Source organism: Podarcis muralis, chromosome 11 (genome assembly GCF_964188315.1).
Source record: "Podarcis muralis chromosome 11, rPodMur119.hap1.1, whole genome shotgun sequence".
In the NCBI taxonomy this organism is placed as follows: domain Eukaryota; kingdom Metazoa; phylum Chordata; class Lepidosauria; order Squamata; family Lacertidae; genus Podarcis; species Podarcis muralis.
Genome location: NC_135665.1, coordinates 57808822 through 57826899, shown reverse-complemented (window position 1 = coordinate 57826899; position 18078 = coordinate 57808822). Strand labels below are relative to the sequence as shown.

Below are 18078 nucleotides of genomic sequence, written 5' to 3'. Positions count from 1 at the left end.
AACTGAGCAAAGCCTTACAAGGTAAAGAATGGCTGCAGGGAGTTCTTACAGCGACACTAAACCAGGAAATGTGTTCATATCCATCCAGGCACGCACAGTGCCTGCTTCTGAAACATCTGTGGCTATCTGCCCACACAGCATCGCACCGAGCTTGAACTCTTGCATGTCTTGGCCATTTGGCCTCACTGCCTTACAACACACACAACCACCACCAGTCACCAACAGGCGTCCAGGCTAAGGGACCAGCACCGCTCCGGATCTGGCGCAAGTGGGTTGGTGCAGCCACAAGCCCAAACCCAAAGGCAGCCCGGTCCTATCCTGCGCTTCCTCAGTCCCGCTGGGTTCAATCCTGTGAAGAGGATTGCAAGCCCCGCAGCCCAGACCTGCGCCCGTTTTTGCCTAAGTTACGGGATGTAGAGGGTGACGGGCAAGTCGTACGGCGCGATCCCGCTCACGATTTTACTCGGGAGTAAAGTCCTGCTCAACTCACTCCTTGGGAAGAGCGCGCGAGGCTGTTTGCACGGTTGGTTCCGAAGGTCCCAGAAGCCTCTTTTGCATACTTTCAGGAGGGTTAAAAATAAATAAATCTGCGACCCCACCCCCCCGCCCGCAATTCGTTTATCCCCAGGATCTCTCCCTCCCTCCCCAAAAGACAGCGAGGAAAACTCCTCTCGTACCTCTTGAGATAGTTTCTCCCGTACAAGATCTGCTGCAGGAGAGTGACGACGGCGAAGGCGCAGATGAAGATGAAGAGCAAAGTTCGGTTCCCCAGCAGGTCCCGGCTGGAAGTGGGGTCCGTGTAGCCCATGCTGGCGGAAAGGGGGCCGGGAAGCCGAGCTCCGTCAAGGTCTCGCTCGCAGAAGGAGCCGCATCCTCCTCAAGCCCCGCTCAGGCGCGGCTGGGGCGAAGGGGAGAAGCCGAGGAGGAGGAGGAGGAGGCGGAGGCGCGCCATTCAAGGGCACGGCGGCCCCGCATCGCCGCCCCCCGGCGGAGGGAGAGAGGCGGCGGCGGCCGGGCGGAAAGTTCTTCCCCGGCGCGGGGAAGCGGCTCGGCGGCTTCTCGCTTCTGCAAAGCAGCGCCCTCCGGCTCGCCTGGTCGGCGCCTCCGCCGCCCGCGCTGCGCCAGAGGAGGAGGCCCCCGGCGCGCAAAGGAGGGCGGCGCTGCTGCTCCTCCGCCTCCTGCGGGGCGGGGAATAAAAGCCCCCCAAAAATCCCCCTTTCTACTCAACGAGGGGCCTGCCCCGGTCTTCTTTCGGGGAGGGGGCGGGCAGAGAGGAGGCCGAGCAAATCGAGAAAGGGTTCAAAGCGAAAGGCGACACCCCCAACGGAACTCCTGCAGCGGGCTGGCTGGCCTCTCCAAAACGCTGCGCTTTGGTTAGGTGCTGCTGCGGTGCGGGCGCGCATGGAGATTTCCATGTGGGCGTCTGGCACATAGGCTCCGGCGAGGAAGAGGAAGGAGAAGGGGACGTGTTCGGCCAGGGCTAGGTTTGAGCCCCAGGAGGGTCACGACGGCGCTTGGACAGCTCTCCAAGCAAACGGCCCGGGGAGGGAGCGAGGCGCGGAGGCAGGGACTAGCGCGTCGCGGCCGAGCTGCGTTTGAGGTGGAGAGGGCTGTCGGGTTTGTGAGTGTCCAGAGGAAGCGGAGCGGTAGGCTGGAGCTGGGGGCTGGTTCTGGAGCATTGATGTGCAACGCCTGCTCTTGGCTGAAGTTGCTCTCCTCGCGCCCCGTCCAACCTCCCCTACCAAGCCCAGGCAAGGTCGTTGCGCATCTCTTCAAGGGCACGGAGATCGCGCGCGCCTGCAGCTGGTGGAGCCATGTGGACGGCCGCCGCAGGCCAGGGACTTCAGGCAGACCCGAAAGCGTGCTTGGGAGAAACTGTCCTTGAGAAGACAAGGGTGCCTTTTGTCTCTGACCTGATTTTCTGCCTCTGCGACCTCCAGGTGCCCTGTAGCGAGATGCATGCAAAGAAAGAGGGGGCACACACCCCTCTCTCTGCAGCCCTCCTGCCTGAACGGTTAGCACGTCTCAGCTGCTAGAAGGAACCCGCTCTCCATGCCGCAAACTTGTCGCGTAGGAGAGGCGGCTCGTTGCAAAAGCTGCGTGTGCGTGTTTTGTCAGGGCAATAAGGTCGATCGGGATCTACCGGCAGGTGATGGGCTGGAGGTAATTGTAGGAGATATACAGCGATGCCTTCCTGACTCCCGATAGCCCTTAGGATGGGTAAGGCAAACTGCACGTGTCTCTGGTGGTCATAGAAAGATAGGATTGCAGAGTTGGAAGGGATCCCGAGGATCATCTAGTCCAGCCCCCTGCAATGCAGGAACACCGCCCCCCAGCCCCGCAGTCCGTTGCTGCAAAATTCTTAACATGCCCTGGGTCTGGTTTCTGATGAAAGCAACTTTAGTCTCCACAAGCTTGTGGCTCTTGCAAGCGAATAGTATTATCTCTTACGTTTATATACTGCATTTCCATTGAAGGAGCTCCAGTGGTGTCCATGGTACTCCCTCATTTTTATATTCACAACAACTCTGTAAGGTAGGTTAGGTCAAGAGGCAGTGGCACTGCCAATGTCACCCCATGAGTTTCATGGCTGAGTGGGGAATCGACCCCTGGTCTTCCAAATCCTAGCCTGACACTGTAACCGCCATACCACACTGGCATTAATTTGTATCTGGCTATTCAGGAGTGCCTGTTGTCTTTGTCCATGGAATTTTCTTGGCTGGGATACTGGAGTGGCTTGCAAATTCCTGCTCCAGATGGATCACGTTTGGTCAAAACTCTCCACTATGACCTGTCCATCTTTGGTGGCCCTGCACGGCATAGCTCATAGCTTCTCTGAGTTATTCAAGCCCCTTCGCCATGGCAAGGCAGTGAGTGTTTGACCAAACTGCGGGAGGCAGTGGAAGACAGGAGCGCCTGGCGTGCTCTGGTCCATGGGGTCACAAAGAGTCAGACTCGACTAAACAACAACATTCAGGAGTGACACGGGTGGCGCTGTGGGTTAGACCACAGAGCCTAGGACTTGCTGATCAGAAGGTCGGCGGTTCGAATCCCCACGATGGGGTGAGCTCCCATTGCTCAGTCCCTGCTCCTGCCAACCTAGCAGTTTGAAAGCACATCAAAGTGCAAGTAGATAAATAGGTACCACTCTGGCGGGAAGGTAAACGGCATTTCCGTGCACTGCTCTGGTTTGCCAGAAGCGGCTTAGTCATGCTGGCCACATGACCCGGAAGCTGTACGCCGGCTCCCTCAGCCAATAAAGCGAGATGAGCGCCGCAACCCCAGAGTCGGCCACGACTGGACCTAATGGTCAGTGGTCCCTTTACCTTTTATTCAGAAGTGACCATCATGTTACGTCCCTAAAGTCTTCCAGAGTTAGGGATGAACATGCAGCAGCCACGAAATTAAAAGACGCCTGCTTCTTGAGAGAAAAGCAATGACAAACCTAGACAGCATCTTAAAAAGCAGAGACATCACCTTGCCAACAAAGGTCCGTATAGTCAAAGCTATGGTTTTCCCAGTAGTGATGTATGGAAGTGAGAGCTGGACCATAAAGAAGGCTGATCGCCAAAGAATTTATGCTTTTGAATTATGGTGCTGGAGGAGACTCTTGAGAGTCCCATGGACTGCAAGAAGATCAAACCTATTCATTCTTAAGGAAATCAGCCCTGAGTGCTAACTGGAAGGACAGATCCTGAAGCTGAGGCTCCAATACTTTGGCCACCTCATGAGAAGAAAAGACTTCCTGGAAAAGACCCTGATGCTGGGAAAGATGGAGGGCACAAGGAGAAGGGGAAGACGGAGGATGAGATGGTTGGATAGTGTTCTCAAAGCTACCAGCATGAGTTTGACCAAACTGCGGGAGGCAGTGGAAGACAGGAGTGCCTAGCGTGCTCTGGTCCATGGGGTCACGAAGAGTCGGACACGACTAAAGGACTAAACAACAACAACAACATGCTGTCTTAGAGTGGGCAAAGCACTGGTCCTTTGTGCTGACCACTCTGGCTGGCAACCTCTCTCCTCCTCCCTTACCAGATCTCATGTAGTTCCTTCTGCAGCTTACCTACATGTGATGCTTTGAAGCTGGAAAGATGCCAGGAAATGAATCTATGATGCTCAGTAGACAAAGCAAGGCACGAGGACCTCATAGGCAAGCAGCTTACAGCACAGTCCTAACCATGCCTACTGAGAAATAAGTCCCATTGAATTCAGTGGGGCTTACTCCCAGGTAAGTGTGATCCCACTGAGTTCAATGGGGCTTCCTTCCAGGTAATAGGGTGCAGAGCTGCAGCCTGTTTTGGTTATTTCTTATTTAACCATCATTGTTTAACTTGTATTTAATCAATAAAGGCTTAAGAGACTTTTTCTGGGTTTTAAAGGCTGGGATTAAAAACTTAATTTATGTATATAAGCCATAAACAATCACAAAGAAAAATGAAACATACAAAGGAATAGAATTAGAATTTCTGCAAAGGAGAAATTGCAGACACCTCGCAAGAAAAAGATGTCTGTATTTAATTTTATGGCTCCACCTTTGCTGTCATGTGTTTTATGTGGTAGATATATTTTCCCCATCTGTTTTAGCCATTTTTATGTACACCGCACAGCATGGGGGCGCAGGCCGCCCAAAGTTGTTGAGCTTTTTTGGAAATCAAAGTTGTTAAAAGATCAACAAATATTCAAAAGCATTGAAATTACTCAATTATCTGTCGTCGTCCCCCAACAACTTTGGAGGAAGCAATTGTTGCTCCTTATTTATTTGACAGCATAAGGTCCATAAGAAGTAGCAATACCAAGACCAGCTTGTGTCATGAAATACCATATTTTTTGCTCTATAAGACTCACTTTTTCTCTCCTAAAAAGTAAGGGGAAATGTGTGTGCGTCTTATGGAGCGAATGCAGGCTGCGCAGCTATCCCAGAAGCCAGAATAGCAAGAGGAAGTGCTGCTTTCGCTGCGTAGCGATCCCTCTTGCTGTTCTGGCTTCTGAGATTCAGAATATTTTTTTTCTTGTTTTCCTCCTCCAAAAACTAGGTGCGTCTTGTCGTCTGGTGCGTCTTATAGGGCAAAAAATACGGTAAGTTATGTTCCTTTATGAGCTGCATGATAGGCAGAAATTCAACCAGTGCAGCATTTGCTAGTGAAGAAACGCAGAAGCAGGGATTCACGCACGTGGGTTTTTTAAATAATGAAAAATCACTAAGCAGAAAGGTGAGGACCTGAACTTCAGGCTGGGAGGATGAGGCAGTGAAATGAACAGATCTGTCCCTTCCTGCTTCCAGCCAGAGCTCTCTCGCCCATTGCCTCATCCCAGCAGCTCACTATCCGAGATGCAAAGCCACAGGGACAGATTCTAGCCTATGGGATGCCCTGCTGTACCGCCAGGCAGGGATCTGGAAATATATTTGACAAGGACACATGATCCTGAGGGAACCGCTGTGAGGGAACGAAGCACAGAATAGTATGCAACCCAGAGGGCTTTCCACACACAAAAAAACTTGTTTTATTTGAAAGCATAATGCTGAAGGATTAAATGCTTCTTTCAATCAACTCCCCATAAATTCCATTAGAGCATATATCTCACAATTTGCACTTGCTAAGAGGTCTGTGGGTGGGCGTTTCGCTGCAGAAACAGGCAGGAAAGAGAACCTGGGAAGAGAAAGTGGGAGACAGATTTGCAGTTTCCTCCTCCGTTGCTTGCTACGGGGCAAAAATAGGGTCCTTGCTGGTCATAGCAGAGGCAGGAAGTTGGGGAAGGTAGCGGGCAGAGGAACAGTGCAGAAAGTGTGCCTCCATCTGCTCTAAGCACTTCCAATAAGAGTATTGTTATGGGTTGGGGAGTCAGTCTGGATGATGCCCTGCAACCCTTTGAGTTCTTGGGGTCCTGTACCCAGTAAAGGTTAAAGTCTAACCAAGGAATAATAATAATTAATAATAATAAACAACTTTTATTTGTATCCCGGCCGAAACCGGGCTCAGGGCGGCTAACATCAAATATATAACATTGGTATAAAATCAAACAATAATTAAATTACCTCCTAAAAACAAGTCGGGGACGCGGGTGGCACTGTGGGTAAAAGCCTCAGCGCCTAGGGTTTGCCGATCGAAAGGTCGGCGGTTTGAATCCCCGTGGCGGGGTGCGCTCCCGTTGTTCGGTCCCAGCGCCTGCCAACCTAGCAGTTTGAAAGCACCCCCGGGTGCAAGTAGATAAATAGGGACCGCTTACTGGCGGGAAGGTAAACGGCGTTTCCGTGTGCTGCGCTGGCTCGCCAGATGCAGCTTGTCACACTGGCCACGTGACCCGGAAGTGTCTCCGGACAGCGCTGGCCCCCGGCCTCTGGAGTGAGATGAGCGCACAACCCTAGAGTCTGTCAAGACTGGCCCGTACGGGCAGGGGTACCTTTACCTTTACCTTTTAAAAAACAAGTCAGGATCAAATTAGAAACTTATTAGATGGCTTTCCGCAGGATTAGGGTTGGGAACAGTAAATGCTCATCAGACCCAACTGATTACGCTGTTCTTATATGGGCCTGTGAATATCCTGGGAGGCCTCTTTCATACTAGTTCTTATAAAAAAAGAGAAGGGGAGTCAGGCTGTGCCCTGACCAAAAGAGCCAGCGGAACAACTCTGTCTTGCAGGCCCTGTGGAAAGATGTCAAATCCCGCAGGGCCCTGATCTCTTGTGGCAGAGCGAGGCCAGACTAATCTCCCTGAGGCCTGGGATCGTCAAGATGTTATTATTTGCAGACCGTAAGGTCCTCCATGGTGACAGCAGTCATGAAATTAAAAAACGCCTGCTTCTTGGGAGAAGGGCAATGACAGGCCTAGACAGCATCTTGAGAAGTAGAGACATCACCTTGCCAACAAAGGTCCGTATAGTTAAAGCCATGGTTTTCCCAGTAGTGATGTATTGAAGTGGGAGCTGGACCATAAAGAAGGCTGATCACCGAAGAATTGATGCTTTTGAATTATGGTGCTGGAGAAGACTCTTGAGAGTCCCATGGACTGCAAGAAGATCAAACGCATCCATTCTTAAGGAAATCAGCCCTGAGTGCTCACTGGAAGGACAGATCGTGAAGCTGAGGCTCCAGTACTTTGGCCACCTCACGAGAAGAGAAGACTCCCTGGAGAAGACACTGATGCTGGGAAAGATGGAGGGCACAAGGAGAAGGGGGCGACAGAGGACGAGATGGTTGGATAGTGTTTTCGAGGTTACCAGCATGAGTTTGACCAAACTGCGGGAGGTAGTGGAGGACAGAGGTGCCTGGCGTGCTCTGGTCCATGGGGTCACGAAGAGTCGGACACAACTAAACGACTAAACAACAACAACAAGGTCCTCCGTGGGGCATACCATGAGAGGTCCCACAGGTATGAGGGTCCTAGGCCGTATAGGGCATTAAAGGTTAAAACCAGCACCTTAAACCTGATCCTGTACTCCACCGGGAGCCAGTGCAGCTGGTATAGCACTGGGTGAATGTGATCCCGCGGTGAAGACCCCATAAGGAGTCTCGCTGCGGCATTCTGCAGCCACTGGAGTTTCTGGGTCAGCTTCAAGGGCAGCCCCACGTAGAGTGAGTTACAATAATCAAGCCTGGAGGTGACCTGTTGCAGGATTAGACAGTCAAGCCTCTTTGTAAGACAAAAGCCTTAGCTGGCCACCTAAGTACCCTCATCAGCATCTCAAAAGAATAAGCTAGGTTGCAAGAGCTACAACTAAGTGTTGGGCCTTTCATCTACCCCTCCTCACCCAGCTGTGAAGTGAGAGAACAGGCAGAGCTGTGTGTGAGAGCAATGAGCAGGAAGCAGCTTGGAAGCTGGAGACACAAGAGACCTGCTTGACCTGTGCTGGATCCCAAGCTGTGACCAATGCCAAAGCAATAAACACCCAGCAATAAAAGATAATGGGAGAGGATTTACCCCAGCAAATTATTTGTCAAATTTACAAATACCTAAATACAGACGGTCATTTACCCTCGCTAGATTCAACGTGCTGCCATCTGCCTTATTGCAGGGCAGATTCGAGGGTAAATCATACGCAGAACAAGTCTGCCCCTGCGGCTTGATGGAGGTAGAAACTGTCTCTCATGCCTTGTTACGCTGCCGTTTCTATGGGGATATACGCTCGGTATTTATTACCCCTGCTATGCAAAAATCTCCAAATGGGTCCAAACTTCAATGTCTAAAATCCCTGGTAGAGGACAAGGATCCTGAGATCACATTAAAAGGTACCCCTGCCCGTACGGGCCAGTCTTGACAGACTCTAGGGTTGTGCGCCCATCTCACTCTATAGGCCGGGGGCCAGCGCTGTCCGAAGACACTTCCGGGTCACGTGGCCAGCGTGACATCGCTGCTCTGGCGAGCCAGAGCCGCACACGGAACGCCGTTTACCTTCCCGCTAGTAAGCGGTCCCTATTTATCTACTTGCACCCGGGGGGGCTTTCGAACTGCTAGGTTGGCAGGCGCTGGGACCAAACAACGGGAGCACACCCCGCCACGGGGATTCGAACCGCTGACCTTTCGATCGGCAAGCCCTAGGCGCTGAGGCTTTTACCCACAGCGCCACCCGCGTCCCTATGAGATCACATTAATGGTAGCCAAATTCTGTGCAATTGCAAAAAAAACAAAAAAAAACAAAACTTAGGGAACAAGCTGTGCTATCATAATGATTAAGGCCTTAAATGATAATTTTAGGTTATATGTTAGTGACTAAGTTTTAATTTATATATTTTTAACTGTTGCTGTATCTGTATTGTCCCTGTTATACCTAACTGCAAATTCATATGTATCCCTATCGTGTTTTATGAGTTCCTTGATATTGTATGTGGGCTGGAACTGGTCTGTGACCAAAATAATAAAATCCATTCAGTGCCGAAGGAAGATCGGTTGGGGTGTTAATGCCGTGAGCCCCTCCATCCTCTGCCCAGGTTGCCTTTATGTGTAAATAGAACCAAATGGGAAAATAAATGCCAAAGAATCACAAATAAATGGGCATTTTACAGGTATTGGATAGAAAGAGGGGAAGCCAACCCTAACATACAAGCTCGAATGAACAGACTGTGTACATGGATAAAGATATGGAGAATGAAGGCCTGACCGGGGTGGGGGCTGGAGTGGGGAGGGGGGGGGGAAGTAAACCGGATGGTATTTTGAATTGATTTTGTTATGTAAGCCTTTTTTCAGAAACCATATATATTAATGTTATGTAGTTGTGCATTGCAGTATGAATGAATTTTGTTTTGTATTCTTTGTTTTACAGAATATATATAATAATGTTATGTTACTAAGCAAATTTAATAAAACAGTTAAAAAAAACACCCTAAAAAAAATAGAACCAAATGCCCTAAAGACATTGCAGTCTCTGCTAACCTTCATTCCACGGAAACCGAACGCTTGGAACTCCCAGAGCCTCTCGCCACTCAAGAGATGTGAATGGTGCATAACGATGTGTACAATCCCACATGTCTCTTGGTCATGCTAAAGTGTGGTCAACATATAAGCAGACAGCATCCCATCTGAGGTGTTGGAGCAGCACTGCCCCTCCCTCCCACATGTTTGTTGCCCCTGGTGTCAGGTGTGCCCTGGGGGGTTTCTTTCAAGCTGCTGTTCTGACATTTTCTTGCTATACAGTGGTACCTCGGGTTAAGTACTTAATTTGTTCCGGATGTCCGTTCTTAACCTGAAACTGTTCTTAACCTGAAGCACCACTTTAGCTAATGGGGCCTCCTGCTGCTGCCGTGCCGCTGGAGCGCGGTTTCTGTTCTCATCCTGAAGCAAAGTTCTTAACCCAAGGTACTATTTCTGGTTAGTGGAGTCTGTAACCTGAAGCATATGTAACCCGAGGTACCACTGTAAAAGAGAGAGAGAAAATACAGCCTTCCGTTCTGTGTGGTGGGAAAATTCTGCATGACTGAAAGGACGGGTGCTCTTGTGGTTAAATAAAAGCAGAGGTCGGCAAAGTTTTTGTGGCTTGGACCAGTTCACGGTCCCACAGACGCCGCTTTGGGCCAGAGTGTGCACGTGCACATGCACTCATATGCACAAACGCGGAGGAAGAAGAAGAAGAGCTTGGATTTGATATCCCGCTTTATCACTACCCGAAGGAGTCTCAAAACGGCTAACATTCTCCTTTCCCTTCCTCCCCCACAACAAACACTCTGTGAGGTGAGTGGGGCTGAGAGACTTCAGAGAAGTGTGACTGGCCCAAGGTCACCCAGCAGCTGCATGTGGAGGAGCGGGGAATCGAACCCGGTTCACCAGATTACAAGTCCACCGCTCTTAACCACTACACCACACTGGCTCTCAGGAGACATGTGCAGCTTCCCATTGGCTGCAGAAGTTTCCTGCAGCCAATGGGAAGCCGTCCAGCATCGCGGAAGGCGGTCCCCGCTCTGCTGCACGCACAGGAGCCGACCGAGCAGGCGGCGGGGTCCATGGGCTGGCTAAACGACCCCCATGGGCTGCTTGTGGCCCATGGGCCTTAGGTTGCTGATTCCTGAGTAAAAGGATGTCAATACAGCTCTGGGAACAACGATACAAGTGCAAAAGTTCCCCCAACGTCTGGGTTCCCCAAATTGTGACTTTCAACTTGTACAGCTTCTACAGTGGCCAGGCTCACCAGCTCCTATCAGAAATGATTGCTTCATAAGCAATGTGCCATTTGCTGCAGAATGAAAATTTCCCTCTTGTGTGTACAGTTTAACAGAAGTGGAAGGTCTGATAATTTGCACTTATTGAATCAGGAGGTGCCAGATTCCAGTGGAATTTTGCCAGGCAGGCATTCCCCTTCCGCTCCCCCAGCCTGAGTGTTCAATAAACAAAACAAATGTACCAAACAGGCTGGCGAAGCAAGATTTTGTGACCTGTAAAACCGCTGATCACTTTGAGAGCACTTTGTAAAATATGCCAACTGCTTGATCCCTGTGCTGAAGGAAAGATTGCTTGCAGCAGCGGAACTAGAAGGGGGAACTCAAGGCATCATCTAGAATGACCAACCTAAACTTGTAACAATATAATCCCACGGAATGGTTGCATTACCGCCCTCCCCAACTAAAAAAGCCATTTCTTTAAAGGAATATCATTTCTAGGCCAAAGGTATGACTTTGCATTGACACAGCTTCTGGAGCACAGAAACACACTCCCTTTTGTTAATGAGTTTCTGGTGGAGCCTAAAATAGGAGTCACCTCTATTTACTGCCCAAAATGGAAAAATTAAAGTTTCTAGGTGTCACATTTTAAGAGCCTATTAAAAGTTTCACAGGCAAAAACTCAATTAAGGCTCAATTTCCTCCCGTGCTAATTGCTAGTTCCTAATTAAGAAAATGTATTGCACTGTTTGTGTTTCAAATTAACAAGAGTTCCTGGAGGAAAAATCAACTCAAGCCCTGCAGACTTACTTTAGCATGTTCCCTTCCTTGCACCTGGTATTGGCACATATTTTTTCTATATATTCTATCTAGAAAAAGACCCTCGAAATTGCAGGGGAAATGCAGGCTATGAAGAAACAGGGGAATTGCAACCAAGGAAGCTTAGCACATAGACCTCCAGGGCTGACCTAAAATTTCAAGGTTTGCCCTGTCCCCTCCAATGATGGCTTGAATCTCCAGGTGGGTAAGAGTGCATTAAAAAAGGAGGGAGAGAGAGAGCTATGGGTGCATCTTGCAAACTTCAGCCTAGCAGGAGTCGGGTGCAAATCATTGCATAGACTCTCTGGGGGGAGTCTCCACCCTGCTTCCAATTGATCTCCATCTCCAAGATTCAGTGGTGAGAGGGAGTGCAGAGGAAGAATCACTAGGGTTGACCCCATGACATGACATGGTACCACTCTGTTCTACCTTGATCAGACCACACCTGGAATACTGCGTCCAATTCTGGGCACCACAATTTAAGAAGGATATTTAGAAACTGCAACAGGTACAGAGGAGGGCGACTAAGATGATCAGAGGTCTGGAAACCAAGCCTTATGAGGAACAGTTGAGGGAGCTGGGTGTGTTTAGCATGGAGAAATGGAGACTGAGAGGAGAGATGATTGTTGTTGTTTAGTCATGTCCGACTCTTCGTGACTCCATGGACCAGAGCACGCCAGGCCCTCCTGTCTTCCACTGCCTCCTGCAGCTTGGTCAAACTCATGCTGGTAGCTTTGAGAACACTGTCCAACCATCTCGTCCTCTGTCATCCCCTTCTCCTTGTGCCCTCAATCTTTCCCAACAGCAGGGTCTTTTCTAGGGAGTCTTCTCTTCTAATGAGGTGGCCAAAGTATTTGAGCCTCAGCATCAGGATCTGTCCTTCCAGTGAGCACTCAGGGCTGATTTCTTTCAGAATGGAGAGGTTTGATCTTCTTGCAGTCCATGGGACTCTCAAGTGTCTCCTCCAGCACCATAATTCAAAAGCATCAATTCTTCGGCGATTAGCCTTCTTTATGGTCCAGCTCTCACTTCCATACATCACTACTGGGAAAACCATAGCTTTAACAATACGGACCTTTGTCGGCAAAGTGATGTCTCTGCTTTTTAAGATGCTGTATAGGTTTGTCATTGCTTTTCTCCCAGGAAGCAGGTGTCTTTTAATTTTGTGACTGCTGTCACCATCTGCAGTGATCATGGAGCCCAAGAAAGTAAAATCTCTCACTGCCTCCATTTCTTCCCCTTCTATTTGCCAGGAGGTGATGGGGCCAGTGGCCATGATCTTCATTTTTTTGATGTTGAGTTTCAGACCATATTTTGCGCTCTCCTCTTTCACCCTCATTAAAAGGTTCTTTAATTCCTCCTCATTTTCTGCCATTAAGGTTGTGTCATCTGCATATCTGAGGTTGTTGATGTTTCCTCCGGCAATCTTAATTCCGGCTTGGGATTCATCCAGCCCAGCCTTTTGCATGATGAATTCAGGAGATATGGTGGCCATCTTCAAATTTCTGGAAAATGGAGCAAGCTTGTTTTCTCCTGCTTCAGAGGCTAGGACCTGAACCAATGGCTTCAAGTTACAAGAAAGGAGATTCCGACTCAACGTCAGGAAGAACTTTCTGACTGCAAGAGCTGTTCAACAGTGGAACGGTCTCCCTTGGGAGATGATGGACTCTTCTTCCTTGGAGATTTTTAAGCAGAGGTTAGATGGCCATCTGTCATGGATGCTTTAGATTCCTGCATTACAGGGGGTTGGGGTCGCTTCCAACTCTGCAATTCTGTGATTCTATGATATCACCAGGGGTCACCCCTAGGTCTCTGAGTTGGGCCCTAAAATCTTAGGGTCTGGGCTTCTCCTGATGTGCCAACCCTATCTTAGCATGATAGACTTGTTCGCAGCTTAGGGTCTCTGTCATTCTGTTTTGCTTAGATCTGCAGCACTGGCACTATTACTAGAGCCACATAACATCTGTTCTGCCCTTGCACTGAATGGATATTTCATCATGGCAGCATCTACACTCTGGAACGCCCTATTAATAGTAAATAATAATAATTTTTTATTTACACCCCGCCCTTCCTGGTTCAGAAAACCGGGCTCAGGGAGGCTAACAACAAATTTAAAACACTTAATTGTAAAAGCAGCATAAAAAAAAACAGTATAAAAACATGAATAACTATAAAATTCAAAGTTGAGAAATCAGTTTGGGGAAAATCCATCTAATAAGCATTAGATAGTCACCAGGGCTAGCTGGCTGAAATAGTCCTACTTGGGCCAGCGAGGAGGCCAGGGGAGAATTAGCTGTGGGGTCTCAGAGAGGGTAATCATCATAAAAGGGGAGGGAAGAGAAGGGAAATAAAAGATAGGCTGAATTCAAATTAAAGGCCAGGTGGAATAGCTCTGTCTTACAGGCCCAGCGGAAGGAGGTTAAATCCTGAAGGGCCCTGGTATCATAAAAGGGGAGGGAAGAGAAGGGAAATAAAAGATAGGCTGAATTCAAATTAAAGGCCAGGTGGAATAGCTCTGTCTTACAGGCCCAGCGGAAGGAGGTTAAATCCTGAAGGGCCCTGGTCTCATGGGACAGAGCATCCCACCAGGTCGGAGCCATCACTGAGAAGGCCCTGGCCCTGGTGGAGGATAGTCTGGCTTCCTTAGGGCCTGGGACCTCTAAACTATGGTTATTCATGGACCTTAAGGTGCTCTGCGGGGCATACCAGGAGAGGCAGTCCTGTAATGATTTCGAACATTTAAATTGGGATCATAGTGCTTTAAACGTATGGTGGAGAAGGGGCCAAAGGCACGTCTGATGGTTGATGAACAAATGCAGCCATGTTATCCAGTGCATCATTTCCCTGTCTGGAAGCATGTGTTCCTACAAGGCCAACAGAAGGAGGAGACGAACAGCTGCCAGCTGCCTGAGCAGCAACTGAAAAGCTACGGCCAGTGCTAGTCACTCTGGGTCTTCTTGATGTATAGTTGTTTACAAGAAATAAAGTGCATTCCTGCACGGAATGTTAATTAAAAAATATGTTAGAACAGGGCTGCTGTGATCGGGAATAAAGGAACACTTGTGCTGATTCAGTATGCAAGCGAACCATGGAGAGGCTGGGGAGAAGGCACCAGTCGAAGCTCTCTTTTTTGTTTGTTATCTACGGGGGGGGGGGGATCTGAGTTGTGTCATTAAGCAGAGGGTGGGTGGCCACCTGTCACGGATGCTTTAGTGGAGATTCTTGCATTTCCAGGGGTTGGACTAGATGACCCTTGGGTCCTTTCCAGCTCTATGATTCTATGGCAGATCGAGGTTAAATAATGTTTTGCTTAAGTCCGAGCTACCAATTTTCTGCAAGAAAAGCTAGGATGCCACCAACTTTAAAAGAGGATTGGACAAATCCATAGTTTGTGGGAGGCAGCAGTGCTTCCCAATAGCAAATGATGGTGAAGACTGGAACCTGCAACAAAATGTTGCCTTTTGGAGTACAGTGGTACCTTGGTTTACGAACTTAATCCGTTCCAGAAGTCCGTTCTTAAACCAAAGTGTTCTTAAACAAAGGCATGCTTCCCCATAGCAGCGGGGGACTCAGTTAACAAATGGAACACACTCAACAGGAAGCGGAACATGTTCTTATTCCAAGGCAAGGTTCACAAACCAAAACACCTACTTCCGAGTTTGCAGCGTTCTTAATCCAAGTTGTTCATAAACTAAGCTGGTGGTTAAACCAAGGTACCACTGTATTCCTGATTTGGGTGCCAGCCAGCCAGCCATGCTCCCTTCCTGGATACTCCATTCCACACACCCCAACAATCAACATGTTGTGCCTAGTGAGCCTCGCATAAAGCCCTCTGTAACAAACAAACAAAAAACTCCACAATTGTACACCAGCAAACCTTTGGGTTTCCCCTGAGCATGCCTCTGACTTGTGCATGGATGGTGTCATTTTTGCCAAGGTCTGGCACTCACAGAATCCAGTTTTCTGTTAGTGAAAGGGGTTGCCAAACTTAATGGGACTTGTGGGCCCTTTTAGAATTTGGGGGAAGAATTGTGGGCATCACTCCCTATTGTTATTTCTCTCCCCACTGTCCAGCAACATGTTGCCATGCTCCCCAGCAGATAGAAAACACACATAGATCATTTGCTTTTCCACGGAGTCTGAATAAAAGTCAGATCCAGTAGAATAAAAATTAAAAGCCTCTCAGCTTTGCATGATTGCCATCAACGTCTGCCAAAAATATTTGTTGTTGTTGTTGTTTAGTCGTTTAGTCGTGTCTGACTCTTCGTGACCCCATGGACCAGAGCACGCCAGGCACCTCTGTCCTCCACTACTTCCCGCAGTTTGGTCAAACTCATGCTGGTAACCTCGAAAACAATATCCAACCATCTTGTCCTCTGTCGCCCCCTTCTCCTTGTGCCCTCCATCTTTCCCAAAATCAAGGTCTTTTCCAGGGAGTCTTCTCTTCTCATGAGGTGGCCAAAAATATAGCATTACTGTAAAATAAAAACCACAGAAATGACGTATTTGTGAGGGTGGGGGTGCCCCCCATAATACTTCAGGAATAGATATGGGTCCAGAGTTAGCAACTGGGGTTGTATCTCTAACAGCAGGGCTGGAAAACTCACTTAGCTTTTGCATAGGCATTGCAGAACTTATCCACTGCTAGACTGGCAACTGCATCTTTAGTTATCAGGTTTGTTGACAGTGATGTAAATACGGCAAACAAACTCTCCAAGATCAAAGTAGATCAAAGGACTGGTGTGCCTCGTGCACCCTCTGCTGGTTTCGCAGCCGTCTTTGAAAATGCTTCAAGAGTTGAGCGCAAAGCAAGGTTGTCTCTGAATTTGTCTCTGCGGTCCATAAGCAGCGCATGGAGAATGAATGCATGGGATTTTTAAAATTGCTGCAGTGTTCCTGAAGCCCCTGGGTAAGCTAGTCCTCTTTGTTAATGGAGAAATCTGAGGGCTCCCTTGGACAAAAAACAAGGACACCCGCCAGGAATACCAGAGCAAAACAGCAGCCAGTAGGCTTGGTCTTTATTGAAGACTGTCGCAACAGGACTCCCACCTGCCACAAGGTGGAACAAGATGGAAGCGTGAACAAAAGAGCCCCCAAACTTTTATTAGCTGCTAATCCCCATGTTACACCCCCCCCAAAAAAACCTACATCGCTAATACATCATGGTTACATCATGAAAGGAGAGGTCTGGTGGGAGTAATCTGAGCATCCTGGACCCTGCCCCATGGTTCTCCTTGCCCTCCACAAAACACCCATCAAATGTAACAAAAGAGATATTTAATTTCCCTGTTTCCCAGTCAACTCAATCACACCCTTTTGTCTTCATCTGGGTTTGTTATTTCTGGAATGGCTACCTGTCTGGCACTCAGGTATCAGGATGCCAGGAATTATCACTCAGGCAGAGGGGCTGCTGAGTAGCTGAGCTCACATGTCTATATGAATTTCTGAAGTTTTCTCTGTGAGCCAGTACATAGATACATTTATCAGTGAATTCTTACATTTGGTGTCGTGCAGCAGAGACCCTTTGAATAGATAGGAAGAAACTGTGATGAAGTGTTTTGTGGGGACAAATCACAAAAGTGATTGTGCTGGTTTTGGTAGTGGGCTGCATGTGTATGATATCCGCTGGAGGGGTAACCCCCCAAAAACTATACATAAATTCCTGCAACATCTTTGTTATTGCCACTGGGGTGGGGGGAAGTATTATGCACCCAATTGTCACTGGGAAAGAAGAATCAAACATCCATGTCCAGCAAGCATGCCTTGCCTTCCAGCTGCTGATCATGGCTAGTTGATGTCTCTGAAGATGTGAACACAAACTAGTTTCCAGAATTCTTGGGTGGGTGGGTGCTTTAAATCTATGGTGTAAATGCAGCCTGAGTCTCTTTATGCTCTCCACAGATGTCCAACAACTACAGCAGAGATGGGGAACTGGATCCAGCCCTTGGGTCAGACACTTATCTCAAAAACCTCCCATGACTAGGGGCCATCAAGTGCCCCAGTTTTGCATAGTGTTTTGCAAGTCTCTACAGTCTTTTTGCCACTGGTTCAAGACTCTTCTCTTTCAACAAGCCTTTTAAGTGGGTATTTTCATCCCTGCTTCTACCCGTGTGGGATCCGAGTTTGTTTTTATCTATGGAATTGTTTCATGTATGTTTTCACTGCATTGTGAAATCACTTGGAGGTGTGTTTTAGGAAGCAAGTCCTACATGAAATCATGATAATAATTCCTGACAATCACATAGTACCTTCTGAGTCCCACCCACCAGTTGAAATTAGGCCAGACCTGAGCTGTGTGTGTGAAAGCTAGAAGTTGGAGAAGCAGCAGGCTGGAGCCTGTGAGGGGGAGAGCGAATGCCTGATCTCTGTTTGAAGCCAAGGTTGGGGCTATGGGTGAAGCAAGACCCTCTTAGGGTGTTAGTGCTGTGAACCCCTCCATCAAAGGCTCAGGTTGTAGATATGTGTAAATAAACTATATATCATAAAGACACCCAAGTCTCCGCTGTGCCTCATTCCAATGGAAACACAAACCCTGAATGACTGCTTGGAATTGCTGAAATCTTGCACCAAGGAAGAGGTTGGGGTGGCATGCAACCGTAACAAAAAACAATAACCTTTCCCAAAGTTTAAAGACCATAGATTGTTTAATTAGCCTAAGAGGAATGCTTTTGCCTGAC

General features: G+C 48.5%; 1 protein-coding gene across 2 annotated transcripts in view; it reads right to left on the bottom strand.

Annotated features, from left to right (window-relative positions):
• ST8SIA5 (ST8 alpha-N-acetyl-neuraminide alpha-2,8-sialyltransferase 5) overlaps positions 1 to 1467 on the bottom strand; it is a 65094-nt gene extending 63627 nt beyond the window's left edge. For both annotated transcript variants that reach the window (XM_028748867.2, XM_028748868.2), the window contains exon 1: positions 678 to 1467. In XM_028748867.2, coding sequence (XP_028604700.1) covers positions 678 to 808 — 131 coding nt within the window. In that variant the 5' untranslated portion in view covers positions 809 to 1467. The remainder of the gene's footprint in view (positions 1 to 677) is intronic.
• Between the last annotated feature and the right edge of the window lie 16611 nt (positions 1468 to 18078).